A 16,554-nucleotide genomic window follows, 5' to 3' on the forward strand; every position below is an offset into this window, starting at 1 on the left:
TATATATATATATATATATATATATATGCATGACTTCTTTTAACTCCAATGACTTTATTGTAGCCAGATATATGATTTTGATCATTGAATATGATATTTATCACTTTGAAAACACACAACCAGATACGGTTCATAAAATATTAGTTGACATCATGTGGGTCAGTAGATTTACACTGACAAATCARATAAATGATGCGGAAGTTTAAAATGGGTTGTCAAAGGAAACTCGTATAAGATGCGTTGCATTCAAAAAATATTGGAGCAAAAAAATATATGACGTTGACATAACATGTTGATTTGTAATTTATGAAAAAGCTTCACATGATTCGTAATCATTCATTGGTGGATATTTTTTTCATACCTTAATGGTTTCATCTGAGGATTACCAATTATACAGGGCCCATGCGACTTTTATGTATCATTTAGACTTGTAAGACTGTAGCATGAATTGTAGAACTCAATTATGAATTACACGTATCTGTTTATTAGCATTAAATTGAAATATATATTCCCAGAACATAAAAAATGCTCAAGTTCAGTATTTGAATTTAAACATCAATAGCTAGGATTTGTTAAATGAGATATAAACAGTTTTAATGCTCATAGACCAGATTTGTTAGAGCTATCGTTGATTTTGTCATAAATGCAATATGGAGAACTTTAATCCAATATGAGTTGGAAAGAGGTCGAGCTAAACCAAAGAGTATTTGCCTTAGCAGTATCCTAGTCCTTGGCCTCCTAGGAGTTTATGGGTTCAAACCTCACCAAATGTGAGGAAGATGTGTGAGTTTATTTGTTACATTTATCGTATATAAATATTTTATGCTTCAAAAAAGAGGTCGAGTTAAGAGGGTTGTTGCAACAACGACAACAACAAAATGATACATGCTCGTAATTTTACGAGATGCTTTTTGGTTCTATGTCTTGAAATTACCAATTTACCCTTCATCTAACCATGTTAAAAAGACATGTTAGATTCATGATATTTTAGATGGTCTAGGTTTGGATCTTGCAATCTAATGATAGTATACCCATCCATGCAATTTTAGAAATAGTTCAGGGACTGATTTTGCAATTTTCTTTAATACCAATATGAATCAAAACAAAAGTATGTATACAAGCAAATTTACAAAAACGGTCCTTTAATTATATATCGACATGCACTCTTACTCCGTTTAAAAATTTTGTTGCGTTTTTCATTCAATTTCGATTATTTGGCAACAACGAAGGCTCAGGTTTTACTTGTTGATAAAAGCTGTATTTTTTGTATACAACAGTGCATTAAATATTCATGTACTTTCTTATACAATATTTGCGTAGTAATAATGATTATATGACGGAATATAGTATCATTCCAACCGCTCTAGCGCCACTTTAGGTATAAAATCAACCATGTCCTCGTCTTGTTACCCCGCCAAAGTGGGGAATCCCCGCCCCATTAGCACATGCAAAGTTTTATATTTAGTAAACATTTTAATGCTGGTTGAAATAGGTCGGGTTACACTAACCTGTAAACATTCTTTTGTTTGTTTCACAAATTTCGTAAACAACCAGTATTTTAGATGTAGTTATAATACATACTACTGTAACAATGATCCAACTCTGTTTGAATATGAATACGATGGTTTTTCAATTGTTTTACTCGTGTATATTTTAACAGGTATTTTAGTTTGACCTCTTATGAATAGAAATACCAAATTGATTCATTCACTCTCTCCCTGTGTGTGTGTGTCTCTCTCTCTCACACATGTGTATGTGTGTGTGCTTATATATATATATATATATATATATATATATATTATATGACTACATTGTAAAAAACCATAACTGAGTAAAATATCAGTTCACTGTTCGTTATGATATCATTTATTTAAGCAAAATCGAACTAAAAAAAATGGAATCATGCTAAATGTAAGGCACTAGAGCCCAAAACAACCTTACTCATTGGCGATGTAAGATTTACTTGGGGGTATTACAAACGCCCTTTTCAGGGGCTCATCTTGCTTGATAAGGTTTGCCTCATCATTCTGATTGTATAAGAATCGGCTCTGATACCATTCGTAACGTAACCTCCAAAACAACTTAAAATGATGGTGGMCAGCTCACAACTTTAAACTTAAAAGGAACATAAAAATCTAATATATTTATCAGCATGCAATAACTTATCATAGTAAACCATTCAATTAACTGTACTTTAAAATGACATAAACTATATGCAACATTTTCATTTATAAACTCTACAGATAAAACTCACTCGTCAGTTTTCGCTGCTATTCTTATTCTATAAATTATGACAAGCGTGTACTTTAAAAGGAAAAACACACGTCATAAATGCATACTCATATTGAAGCCCATAGTTTCATATTTACAGGGAATGTTAGGATCTGGTTACAGCTCGAAAAATTTAAACAGGACCAAATTCGATATCACAACTTTGAACCTGGTTTTGGTCAAACCATTTCAGTATGGATTCAAAACAAAAACAAATTATATATTTCTGGGTTTTTTTATTTCATTTTTAAATCAAAGATTCAAATCGAACTGAATCATAAAGTGAATTACATGTATATTATTTGTCAATGAAAAAAAAAACATATTTTACGAAAACTTATAGGTCGTTTATCAAACACTTTGCAACAAGAGTCGGCTGTCAAAATGGATTGATGGTAAGCGTTTATGGTCCGATAAACGCTTTACCATGCAAAATTTGTTTTTCCTCTTATTGAGTAAGTTTCTTCTTTTTGAGTACTTGTTATATTAATCCAATAAAATAATAAAATCAATAAATACTTAGGGGTTGTTTGTTTATCTCTTAATATCTTCATTAAGAGGTAGTATCTAATTGAATGATTTTGTATTACGGGTCTCCCTTAACCATTCAGCACCCTAATTCTATTGTAAACACTTATTAAAGAATTATATTTCATTTTACGCTATATCATAAAATCTTTTAATTATTTTAATCACTTAATCATTTTACATCAAATCATTCAACAACCGCCAATAAACTCATTTAACCAAATTCCAACAATTCGATAGGTTTACTGGGTTTTACGAAATTAAAATAAAAAACTAAAATCGAAGGTAAAATGGCATACGTGGCATTATGGGGTGGCAAGTTGCGGCCTCCCCATTGGATGACGAGCTTAAAAAAAAGCCCTTAAAAGCCGACGCGGCGGCTAAATTGTCCTACACTCAAACGACACACACACTCATTTTCCCCCAAATTCTCATACATAAAATCATGGAATTGGGGCAAAATTCATCAAATTGAGAGTGTTTGTTTGATCTATTGGACTTGTTTTTGGTGAAAATCCAACCATGTCAACGGAGGAGCCACCGTATTCCGCCTCCGCCATGTCACCGCTTGACAAACCACTTCATCAGCTCACTGAAGACGACATTTCTCAGCTCACCAGAGAAGACTGCCGGCGATATCTCAAACAAAAAGGTTTACATCGAGACGGTTGTTGTTTTCGTGTGTTTGAAGGTGGTTTTGATTTTCGCGATTAAGTTTGGATTTATTTTGACGATGACCGTACAGGGATGAGACGGCCGTCGTGGAACAAATCGCAGGCGATCCAGCAAGTAATTATGCTCAAGGCGTTACTTGAACCGGTACCTGATTCTGAAGACGGTGGCCGGAGGCCCTACATTACTTCCCGGCAACAACAAGCCCCAACCACTCGTGTACGTTTCACTTGAAATCATTATCTCCACTCGTTTCCCTAATTTTAAAAATAAAAACAATAGTGAATKCTAATATAATATTGTTAACAAAGTTACTGTCATGCTTATCTTTTATGCTTTTGTATATTATATTACTATTTGATCCGCGATTACTTTACTGTATTATCTGCTAACTTTGATTAATTATTTAAAACTATCAAATGTAGGTCCAGAAAGGAACAAGTGCGGATACGGAGATCTCTCTTTCAGCGGAAGAATCAGTACCTGGTCATCGCAATGATATGGAGAAGTCTGATTTTGTGGGTGATAATGATTCTGCTCCTACTGGGTAACTTCTCAATTCATTTTATTCACTATAAACTGTAATGATTATAGATTTTTCATGAATTGTGCCTAATTTGAGAACGAAGGCTTTTTCTCTTTTGTTCATTGTCTTTATAAATGGAGTTGGCTTAAGCTCAACATTATGACCTCCTTGGAAATGAGTTGCTTGTATGATCTGTATTGGCTCCTTTCATGCATATTGCATTTTGGTTGATGATGCATATGTGAATTTGGGTCTATTACAAACTTGGGGTATGGATTGGTACATGTACATTGGTAAAACTTGCATCCTTTTATACCTATTCATCAACGCTAATCAATGATGGAAAGGTCTTCTAGATAGTGAATCATTTGAGTTTATTCAATGTCTTATCTCCTTTATCATCTTTAAGAGACTGCAGGAATGTGGCTTTTAACTTTTTGCTTAGGGTATTCACTGCCTTTCATTTAGCTTCTTGTAGGTGATGAAAAAACGAAGCTTCATACTACAAGCTTTTACCTGACCTTAAACATGAACATATATGGTTCCTGCAAGTACTTTTGCCTCAACTCTTTTATCTCAAACTAGTTGAGATTAGGTTGGCTAGAACTGTTCAGCCACTTCTTACATTTTTAAGTTATGCTCTACAACTTTATAACTAATGGGTTATTTAGGACTTAATAGATAAGCCTCATATTTATGGTGCCCCTCTACAATACCAGCTTAGCATTGACATGCAAGTCTCATCAGTTGACATGGTAATGGCACTTCATTAGTTCATTATGGTGCCGTTCATAACGGAGGTAAAGGGCTCAACGTAAATCCTTGACATCATTGACAAAATGTCAAGATGATGGCTTGCAAGTTATGTTTCCAATTCCATATACATTATTTACTCATTTCTTTATATGTTATGCACAAACCTTTGTTCTCTCTATTTATTTCCAAAACTGTTTTTGGTACCCGATTATACCCACTGTATATTGATGAATCCCATCTGCACCTCCAATTTTCATATGCCCTTTCGATTCAACTATCTGGTTAATTAAGATAGTTTGTGGTCGATATCCCTATGAATTTTACAGACTTTTTGGGACACCAGTCTCTAGTCTTAGGCTTTGCTTTTACTTTCGGACTTCCAGCATTTCATGGTAAGCTTCATAGGTAGTATACCCTTGTAATTAGTGCATGGATATGTTTTATATATGGTAGTAAAGTAGGACATAAGTATTTATTAGGCATCTTCTTATATGGGGAGGTCGTTTTGTAGTTTGCATGGATTTGACAAATTTCATGAGCTGTTAGACCATGTTGGAAAACGTGCTATAAAACTAAAATTGTTTTTATCAATTGTGGTCTTTTCATCCGCAAAGAGTTATCCTATGCATGACCTCACTCCTTATTCCCGAATGTCTTGAAAATTTGWAATCCTTCCACCTCACTTAGAGAACAGTTATCCGTTGGACTAGCAATTCAGCAGTTCTTGAGCACTCTTCTGAGTCCTGTGTGCAGTAGGGTATACTAGATCTTGTCATATATCTCAAGACTCAAAGCCCCCAAACTGTACAACTCAGGGGATTGAAATGGGATCTTGTATATGGTATTATCGGAATAGATAGTTACTTATTTTCAGTTTTGCCATTAGTATTGATTTGGCCTAAATATTTTTAGCATTTCCTTTTTCTATTTGTCATATCCATGACTTTGGCAAGGATAAAGTTCCTCAGACATCAGCATTTTTTGAAAATCCATTAATACTAGTTTCCAACCAACTGCTCAAACTTGGCTTTTATAAATCTTCACTTAAGATTGACCTGTGAGATAAACAGGGCATGTTTGAAGTTTGAACAAGTTCGGAGTCTCTTAACAGGTAGTCTAATCTTTATCAACCCTATCAACACGCCCTGTATTTATGTAATGTATGTATTACTTACAAACCAAACAAGGCAAGCTTTCTAAACCCTACCAATTTAGTGTACAGTTAAAAAAATGAGAAATTGATTTACATCAAGTTTCTAGTCGGATCTTACTCTTTTAGATTGATATTGCATCTGAACGTTTAGGTCGATAGGCTCACTCAGTGGAGCACTAAACATTATAACTAATTACAAATGAATAATGAATGAAAAATGTTGACTTCATACCTTCATCCGGTGGCTTACTGAATTAAGAGATTTGCAAGATTTATAACATTAACTGCAAATTTTACCCAAGTTTCAAATTTGGTTGCTATAGTTGGTTCCTCGTTTTTCATTTCAGATTTCAATCGTATCTTAGTCAAAATGTGCAAAAATTATTTAGAAACAGTTATCAGAAATGATTACTTCTGAATATAGTCACAAGGGAAAATCCATCAGAAGTGATTGCTTATGGACTATAGATTTTGAATCTATTTCTACCTAATTGAAATATATGTTAAGTTTTGTGTGTACATGGCTGATCTGCTACCAATGTTATGTAGTCATTTCCATTCATTACACCTGACACTTCTATCTGATAGTTCAATGCTTATAATCGGTAATTTCCTCTACAAGTATTTGTAGGCTTGTAATCGGTGGTGAAACTAATTGTGCCTGTTAAATTGGTATTCCAATGGTATGCTTTTGGATAAATAGTTTACTAAATACATTATTGTCAATGATGGCCATGGATCAACTTCCTTATGCATGTGTATGGTGTAGATTCAGTTCAGTTGTCATTTACAATGTATGAAGTATGTAACTTAAAAAGCCTAAGAACATCGTGTGCATCAAACACATAATGCTAGATGAAGAAAATAATATGTTATACATGATATAGAGGATTGAACAGATGCACATAAAAATACAGGACCTAATAATTATGAATTGCAGCATCCATTTACCATTACTCATATGYTGGATATATGCAGGATTGATGGATACTTAATTAATGTAAAGGGAAAAACAATGGTCAAACTAAGACTTCAATATTAATGTGAATTCTAGATTACCAAGGCTGTCAAAATTTTCTTTCTTGTGGGACTAATTTCTCACTAGAGTATTTAAGTGGAGTTCATACTGAAATTTGATGGACTTGGGGGTTCAGAATCTTGTGACGGTCTGAGAAGAGAGTTCGATGTTTGTCAGAAAGCTTGTTTTCTTTTGCTCTGTCTTGAAGACTAACTTTTACCTGAATGCTCTAGGATTGGCGGTGTGACAGAAGAGGCAAAAGGACAGATGACGATATTTTATAGTGGCAAGGTGAATGTCTATGATGATGTACCAGCTGATAAGGTATACAACATATTTTATTCCAACTTCAGCTTCTAACACACTGATGTCACTAACTGAGCATTTTTAGGCACGGGCACTATTGCAGCTTGCTGCAAGCCCGCTCCAATTTCCTCAGGAAGCTCCATTTGATGGAAACATATTGCAAGCTCCAGGTATCAATGTAGGCACAGATTTCTCTGCCATGCTTTCGCCGATCTTGCAAACAGGTACCATTGGTGTTGTGTTGATCTCTCACTTTTAATGTGTCATGCTTTTAAATTCTGAAACCTTGAATCTTGAATTTTTCTAGGGATCGACTCATTCCCCATGAACTTCTGTAACTCACTTCATGCTAGTCAATTTACCACCAAGTGTATGCAATATTTCAATTGCAGAATGTGTGAACTTATTACTAATAATACTGAAAGAATAAGACTTTAACAAAAGGGATGATTGTCTTGGAGGCCAAAGAAGTGTTACTAAGCTCAGATAAGCCATAGTGGAGATAACAATCTCATTTAGGGCAGTCTACTCCAGCTCTGTTTGAAAAGACCTTGTTTTTGGCCAAATAATCCGGTTTGTAACTTATGACCCCCCCCCCCCCCCACAAAAAAAACTCTAGGTAAATTGACAACATCTCCCTTTGATACTTAAATAATTAATTTTTTGACTTTGAGTTGAATAGAGAGAATGCCTAAGGTATACTCCACCCCCTTCCCTCCTCTAGCTTCTAACAATGAAATTAAATCCAAACCTCATATTGAAAAAAATTCAAGATGTTTGACTGATTACCAAAGGAAAAGAAATTAGGCCAAATCCAGGTACTGATATGGAGCAATTTGGTCCATACAATTTGAGTGAAGGGATAAGTTAACTTCTAAGGATTTCCGTATTCAAAACAATTGCTTGTTTATTTAAAAAATACTTAGAGAAAATTTTGCCAGTTCGGAGATATGATCATGTTGGTGGGTTTAACAGGGTGCTTAGAGGCTGTATTGTTGGTCAGTTTTAACATAATTTATTTCTTAATTAGAAACTGATTAATAATGAAATGCTGTTTTAAGTAATTGAATAGAAGTGTTTATGGGTGGGTTGTACCTCGTGCATTATTCCTTGTACTCACATCAAATTGGGTATCATGGTCATTGAGGGAAAATGGTTAATCTACATTTATCTGGGGAAAAATAGGTTTTTTTGCAGGGGGGTTTACTGGCCAGCCGGTGCTTTTTGGCCAGAAAAGGTGTTTGAAATGGAATAAGTAGGTGTAATTGAAATTTGAACCCTTATACGACTTATTTGAGATGTTCTAATTCTCTTAAGACGTTCTAATTCTCTTATGGTACCCAAGACCATTATCCCATAATTTCACTTTGGCATATAGCTTATTTGACTGAGTAGTCACTCTGAGTTTTGGTGAATTGTTTTGGGGCATTCTAAATGGATTGTACAGAGATTGATCAGTGTGGAATACTCTGTACTGATGTAATATATATACTCTACAGTGAGATTGGCAGACAACTATCGACTGCACAAAGAAGAAAGCAACATGTTGCGTGAAGAGAACTCCGGTAAATATGCAAATCTTTTATCAGATTTCTTTCTTTGCCCTTTGTGCATCAGAATCGTAACATATTGCAATTTGGGGGGAAATCGGATTTGCAAATCTGTAGCATTTATGTGTTTTTCCTTTTCATAGTTTGATCCTAACCTTGTTGGTTGGTTTCTTGATATGTTAACTGAGAGGCTAACTCAATTGGCTCTTCTACCAAAATGTGGGATTTGTTCTTTACTCTGTTGACTACGTTTGCCAAATTCTTTTTTTAAAGTGTGTGTGTGTGTGTATGGGCAAATACTCACACACAGATCTCACCTTTGGTGAGGTTCGAACCCTTGACCTCCAAGGAGGTTGGGATTTACTGGTAATCCGGGCACCTTTGGGTCAAGGACCCTTTGGTAAGTTATTTATTGCTAATCGCAAGTGTTCATATGATCATATCCTTCTCAATCAGCAATCTCCTGTGTCGTGCTTTGCCTATAGAAGTAAATGGGAAAATGTAGTCCATCTCTTATCTTCCTATGTGAATATGATTCTTTTTAAGTATATAATATTTATATTTGGCAAAACTTACACACACTCCTCACCTTTGGTGAGGCTTGAACCCTTGACCTCCACGAAGGTTGGGTTATTGGGTACCATCGGGCTATTTGGTATGATTCTATCATCTTCCCGGCAACAAATCTTCGTTAAAGAGAAGCAATTAGGAATTCTTGTTATGATGGTCAATGATATTGTGGCTAAATAGAAAACTTGACAGATACTTTTTTTAAAGACAACATTGTGGAGCCAAAAATATGATGGGTATATTGTGAAAACTCTAAGATTTTTGCATGATTTGATTAGGATTGTGTTCTCCCTTTAATAAATTTCTCTTGTTCTCCACTTATATTTCAAAGTTGAAGGTTCGGCAAGCAGAAAAGCGTCAGTTCAGAGATATCTGGAGAAGCGGAAAGATAGGTATCTTCAACTTTACATGCGAAATTAGATTTAGTCATCATTTTGTTTGCTTTCTTTTCCTGCTTCTAACGTTCCTGTTAGGTGAAGGTTTAAGAGCAAGAGAAAAGCAGGAGCTCCAGCATGTGCTACCACCATTGATGTGTACTTAAACCATCAGATCGGGAACCATAACCTACATGAGCAGTCGAGTAGGAGTGCCACTTGCTCTCCACCTCCAGTTAGACCACCTAACACCCCTAACCGGTTTAGCTAAATTTGAGTGATGTATTGAAGAGTACAAGTCTCTCTGCCATCCTTGCTGACAAAAGGTAACATCGCTATCTTTTTGTGCATCCCTTTATTGCATTATAAATTCCACTGAGAAAATTTACATAAACCAAATCAAATAAGCCTGGTATATCCCACCATGAGGTGGGGTTTGGGAGAGGTAAAATGCACGTAAACCTGACCTCTACCTCAAGAGTAGAGCGTTGTTTCCGTGAAAACCCGCGGCTTACGAAAAGTGTGCGAAAGAGAGAAATGCATACAAGATAAGTTTTGAAAAGGTAGTTACGAGTAATCAATTCTTAGGGGCCATTTACCAAATGCTTACCTGGGTAAGCGCTCACCGGTAAGAGTCAGCACCCTAACTAACCTCATCGGGTAACATTTTTGGTCATCAAAATGGATTATTGGTAGGCATCTCTTACCCTGTAAGTGTAAACGTTAGTTGGGTATGAATCTTCTCCCTCACTTACTGGGTATAATTCTTGGTCCTTACTATGCCTCTTAGCAGGTAAGATTCTCGGTTCTTTGTATGCTCACCAGGCAAGGTAAGTGATCTACGCTTAGCGCTTACCCGGTAAGAGTTTGGTAAACGGCCCCTTAGTCTAACCTAAGGCTCTGGTTATATGATTGGATCATTGTTGTTCTCGAAACCCTTTTTAAGAAGGAAAGGAGGAGGGGAAAACAAAAAAAACCCATGTCCTCAAAATAATTTAGGAGGGAAAATAAATGATATGTTTTCTCCCAAATGTGGGAAGAAGGGGAATGGAAGAAATAATAACCCTTGGACAGTAAAATTACAAACCTACCTATCAATTTAACACCATCACAACAAATATAAAGGGTATATTTGTAAAAATGTCATCTTTCCTTTCCTTTCTCTCCGATTCAAGAACATGAAAAATTGTTTGCTTCTCATTCTTTCCGTTCTCTTCCCATTCCAGGAGCACCAAAAAAAACTTTCTTTATTTCCTTTATTTTCCTTTTCGGCCCCTTTCTTTCTTCCCAAATTCGAGAACGCAATGTATTTCTTTCTTCACATCTCGAAACTTAATATCCAACCTTCCCTGCTTCAATTGTAAATATGATCCTATCTTTATAATAGCATACGCCATGCCACTTCTTTCTGTGTCAATATTGCACATGTTGCCAATCAGTTGGATATATTACTGGCAACGTTCTTGAGAACCCCTCACGTATCTCCCAGGTCTATTATCATACTCCGTCCCAGAATAAATGTCCACAATGAAAAAAAGGCACACAATTCTAGAAATGTGTAATTATTACACTTTTAGTTGAGTAAATGACAATTATACCCTTAATAATAGAGGGAGTAATGAATTTCTTCATCTCATAATTAAGGGTAGAATTGGAAAGTGGACACTTGTTTAGGAGAAAATAGAAACATGGACACTTATTTTGGGACGGAAGGGGTATTTCTTTTCTAAACTAGTGCAGAATGTCTGTAGATCTTCCTCTCTTCCCATAATACCAACCATTAATCACCCTCCTATGGAAGAATTCTGAAAATTTGACACCGGGACGTCTGTTCTTAATCCATGATAAACATCCTTTCGTTGGTACGACTTCTATGATTAATCCTCTTTACCCCTACGGCGCCCCTTATATAGAAGAAAAAGAATGTCATTGAACTTCCATTTGAAACTTATTGCTGGGCAAGACCTCGTAAGCTTCCTTTGATAAAAGATATCTGATCTTATAATTACCATATTGTTGAACTGCAACCACTTAAGTTCTATGCCAAACTAGTTTATAGAAGGGTGCAAGCCAAAACAAAGATAAATATAGGTGAACTCCCTAGGTTACCAATTATAAACGCCATTGTTGGGGTAATGAGAACCGTACTTATTTTGAGAACATAAGAACCAATTATTTCATGAATTATTCATGATGAATGAGTATTATTCATGGGGCCAATTCAAATAAGAAGGGTAAATATCATGAGAAGGTAAGAAGGAAAGCTTCATACGTTGATCATTGAGAAAATCTATTTGAAGATGCATATGTGAACTGACGTTACATATTATTCATATAGGTTCACATATGCATCTTCAAATAGATTTTTTCAATCATTCCATATAAATTGTAAGATCCCATATCGATTGGGGCGGGGAACAAAGGTTGTCTTATAAGGGTGGATGCCCGAATACCTGCTCCATTAGGTGCATTCTAAAATCGTTAGTCCAGGTGTAGATAAAGCGAACAAGTAGCTCCCACTATTATTCATCATGAATATCAATGCATTTTCATTACCAATATTACATTCATCATGAATATCAATGCATTTTCATTATCGATATAATATTCATCATGAATATCTATGACGACATTTGTATAGGTAAGGATTGAGTGAAGCCGAGACCTTTAAAGATGACGAAAGGATGGCAGAAAGTGGATTAAAAGGTAAATATATTGGAGTTAAGAAATGGTAGGCAGTTAAGTAGAGAGTGGAGTTTGATGGTTTTGAAAATGTTAGGGTTTGTGTATGGCAATGGTTTTGTAAAAATGTTGGTTGGTGGTGGTTGTTTTAAGGCATTTCAGAGTTGTGAAGCAAAAGGTAAATATCTTTATTCTTTACAGCATTTCATGTTTTATACCCTCTATTGGCTCCAATTTAACTTCCTTTTTCACTGGTTTTCCATTAAGTCATGTATGGAAGGTGTGGATTAAATCCGTTTGCATAGATTGGAGAACTTTTTGTTTGGGAGGGTTTTTTAATGGATGGAAAGTGTTTTTTAATTGGGAGGAGTAAGTTTGAAGAAAACTTGGCTTTCTGTATAAAGCTTCTGCTAGAAACTTACTGAATAGGTTTCTTTTCTATATTTTTAAGTCATTACTGGATGGTTAAGTTGTGAGTAGTATTAAATTTATTAAGTTGTTAAACTTTATATAAAATAATAAAGAGTTAAAAAATAATTTATCTCTTCTTAATATTAAGTTCTAGAAAATTCTCTTAAGGTTGTTTGGTTTACATAATGGATTTTGATGAAATTGGAATCTATCAATGAATTTGACTTTGAAGAAATGAAATAGAATTTGACCACGCCTTTGGTTGGTAGGAATTGGAATCTATCAAATGAATTTGACTTTGAGGTTGTTTGGTTTACCCGATAAGTGCTTACTTATATGAGTCAACACTATAATTTACTTTGATACGTAAGATTTTAGTACATCAAAACGTATTGAATGCAACAATTTACCGGATAAGACTCTACATCTTTCTCATCGCTCTTACACGGTAAGATTTTTGACCCTTGTCATGTTCATTCGATGAAGAAATTTATCCAGTAAGCACTTGTCAAGCAAGCGTTTAGTAAACGGCCCCTAAAATCTTATCTAATAAGGTAAAGTGATAATATTGAATCTTACCAGTAAACGTTTAGCAAGCGATCAGAGTAAACCGCTATTAAGTAATTTAAATATATGAATTGGTTGAAATTGAGATGCCACGTGGACTGGTTGGTCCTTGGGTCATGCCTTAACAAGCGGAGTCTTTGTGGGAGGCAGAGTTTGAATTTGAAACATGAACATGAAACTCGACACCAACATTCAAAACTTAGATTAAATTTGAATTATTTTTTTAAATAATTAAATTATTTATATTGTATTACAAAGTATTTGACAAAAAAATTTAAAAACTATTTTTTATGCATTAACTACTGTTTATTGATGCATATTACTTAAAATTCAAGATTACAAGTAAATTGTGTATATGTACAACTTATTAAAGTTTCATGTTTGAATTCGTGTAACTAACCACAAATAAATATAACCAAATACTAGATATGTATCTTATTTTAAATATAAAAATCTAAAATATATTTATGATAATTATTATGTTTATAAAAAAACTATATTATTAAACCAAAAATAAATGATTTCATTGTTAAATTTAAATTAATTTATAATAAAAAATTGAATTAAAGAAATTACACAAAAAAACAAAAACTTTTAAATTAATTTGATACTAAAATCGGTATATTTTTAAAGAAAAGTTATTATACGTTCAAATTTATATTTTATTCAAAAAATAAAAACATAGTCGTTTTTTCAGTACCACATAAAATCGTATTATAACATCGGTGGAGACAGTATAAAACGAAACATTGAAATCAAGATTATTTCGCTGCATTATGCGAGTACCATTCTAGTAATTTATTAATACATATATACATACAATTTCTTAAAATTCTACATTTAAATTTGATAAAACAAACTAACAATTAACTAATAAGTGCATTCAAAGAAAATAAATAAACATCATATCTTACTGATAATCAACCGATTAATGATGAATTGTACTGATTTTTTTATTCTCAAGTTACAATAAAATTTTACATTTTACTGTATTATATGAGTCTACGTCTATAAGGACTTAATCCTAATTGTGAGAACTATTATCGTAGATTATTGTTCTACATAAATTACTTTTCATCTAAGGCTAGAATTCAATATATTAATTAACAATATACTTATTTCGCAATGTCTTTGTTTCATATGTATTCAGTTCACAATGTGAAACTTTTTAGTTGTATTTTTTGTTTCACAAACACATAAAAAATGTTCACACTATGGAACAAATATATGTGAGACAAACAATTTATAAAATAAATGTATGTTAATCAATATATTAAATCTAAGTCATAGTTACAAAAAAAAAAGATTATATGAAATAACACATGATACACTGGTTTTTAAGATTATTATCATTTTATAGACCATTATATGAAATAACACATATATATTATCATATATATATATATATATATATATAGGGGCCTAATCAAATGAGAACTGATTAGTTTGTGGTAACTGTAAGAACCAATGTGAGCCAATCATTTAAATAATTAATGTTATATCCTAAAATAACATAAAGGGTAAATTGGTAATGTTTATAAATCATAAAACCCTAACCCTCTTGTTCTTCCTTCTTTCATCGACTAACCCTCTTTTCCTATTGCTGCTTCTTCTTCTTCATCAAGCCGACCGACGATCTTCTTCATCAAGCCGGCCGACGATAACGCCGCCCTCTCACTCCCGCTGGAGATTGAACAAGGTATTGCTTTCATAACTTGTCATGTTGGATCCGATTCCATCAACACTAGAAGATAGAGGACCATTCATCACAGGGGCAGATCGGCTTCGCCTCCCTCCCGTGGAAACCCGGTCTAAGATGCGGCGACACAAACCTATTCGTCTTTGGCAACACCGACGAATCCTTACTCTGTATCAGAGGAAACGTCAGATGAGACAACGGTGGGGCCAACCCAGTTCGACCAAGTGGGCGGAGGGAAATAGAGTCCGATTCTACCGGAGGCTGATCTGGTGGTTGTGTAGCAGGAGGAGGAGATGGTTGCCGAGGAGAAACGATGGGTTTGGGAGATGGGCGACTCAAGACAAGCATGTTTCCACAGTGTAACATAGTGTATCACAGTGTATCACAATGTTCGGTTTCATTATTTTTGCTTGTTTTATCAAGGTGTATCACATGTTTTTATGGTTTAAGTTGGTATCACAATGGTATCACAGTATATCACAATGGGTATCACATTGTGTATCTTTGTGATTAATTTGTACATAACGGAATAATGTTGGCCGGAGATTGGAGGTCGGAGAGAGGAGGTCGGAGAGAGGAGAGATGAATTTTTTAAAAATACCTAAAATGCCCTCTAATTATAATTTTAACTTAAAATACCATAATTACTAATTTCCTTATTTATCCGTTGATTTGTGGTTAAGATTGGTTCTCACAGTTACCACAAACTAATCAGTTCTCTCTTGAATGGGCCCCTACATATATATATATATATATATATATATATATAGGGAAAGGTTCAAACGAGAACCCATGTGATTTGCGAAAACGCGAGAAAAACCTATAAACCTCATATTGTGATAACAATAAAAATTAAAAGATTTTTTAAATTAAAAATGAAATTAAAACAATTCAAAAAAAAATTGAGAGGCAAAAGGGTAATATTGGAATTCAAAGTGATAAATTTTTAAAAACACGATTACACCAAACCGAATAATCTGGATAACATAAGTGGCTATTATGGTTATCACTTATTTCAACACGATTTGGTGTGATAATCATGTGATTATCACACAATTATCACATTATCGCTTATATCAACACGATTTGGGTGTGATAATCATGTGATTATCACACAATTATCACAAGGATTCCGCTCGGCTAGGGTTAACTTAGAAAATCGATTACCGATTTAGTGTGATAATCATGTGATATCACTATCATAAAGTGCACTCGATTTCATCATGGTTTCGATCGGTTAGGGTTAGACAATCACACATTTATCACAACAATTACTCATGGTTTTGATAGATTATGATTAGACAATCACACATTTATCACAACGATTTGGAACGAAATCCACTAGACGACTTGGTGTAATATGAGTGTGATAATCATGTGATATCATTACTATAACATCACTTGCGCATTCAATTTGATCATGGTTTCGGTCGGTTAGGGTTAGACAATCACACATTTATCACAACGATTA

At 34.2% G+C, this 16,554-nt stretch overlaps 1 protein-coding gene across 6 annotated transcripts; it reads left to right on the top strand.

Annotated features, from left to right (window-relative positions):
* The first annotated feature begins 3,191 nt into the window (after positions 1 to 3,191).
* On the top strand, positions 3,192 to 12,608 carry LOC112512714 (protein TIFY 4B-like). 6 transcript variants are annotated; one of them, XM_025118822.1, is made up of 9 exons: positions 3,192 to 3,451; positions 3,545 to 3,690; positions 3,897 to 4,018; positions 7,158 to 7,248; positions 7,316 to 7,454; positions 8,730 to 8,795; positions 9,682 to 9,742; positions 9,830 to 10,050; positions 12,366 to 12,608. In XM_025118822.1, exons 1-8 carry the CDS (start codon positions 3,322 to 3,324, stop codon positions 9,993 to 9,995), a joined length of 921 nt encoding a protein of 306 aa, XP_024974590.1. In that variant the 5' UTR covers positions 3,192 to 3,321; the 3' UTR covers positions 9,996 to 10,050; positions 12,366 to 12,608. The 6 variants fall into 6 exon arrangements, with proteins under 6 accessions (XP_024974590.1, XP_024974591.1, XP_024974592.1 ...); XM_025118823.1 differs by having other exon boundaries at positions 9,688 to 9,742; XM_025118824.1 differs by having other exon boundaries at positions 7,334 to 7,454.
* Positions 12,609 to 16,554: the final 3,946 nt, after the last annotated feature.

The sequence above is a fragment of the Cynara cardunculus genome (assembly GCF_001531365.2).
Source record: "Cynara cardunculus var. scolymus isolate 2C chromosome LG 5, CcrdV1, whole genome shotgun sequence".
Lineage (NCBI taxonomy): Eukaryota > Viridiplantae > Streptophyta > Magnoliopsida > Asterales > Asteraceae > Cynara > Cynara cardunculus.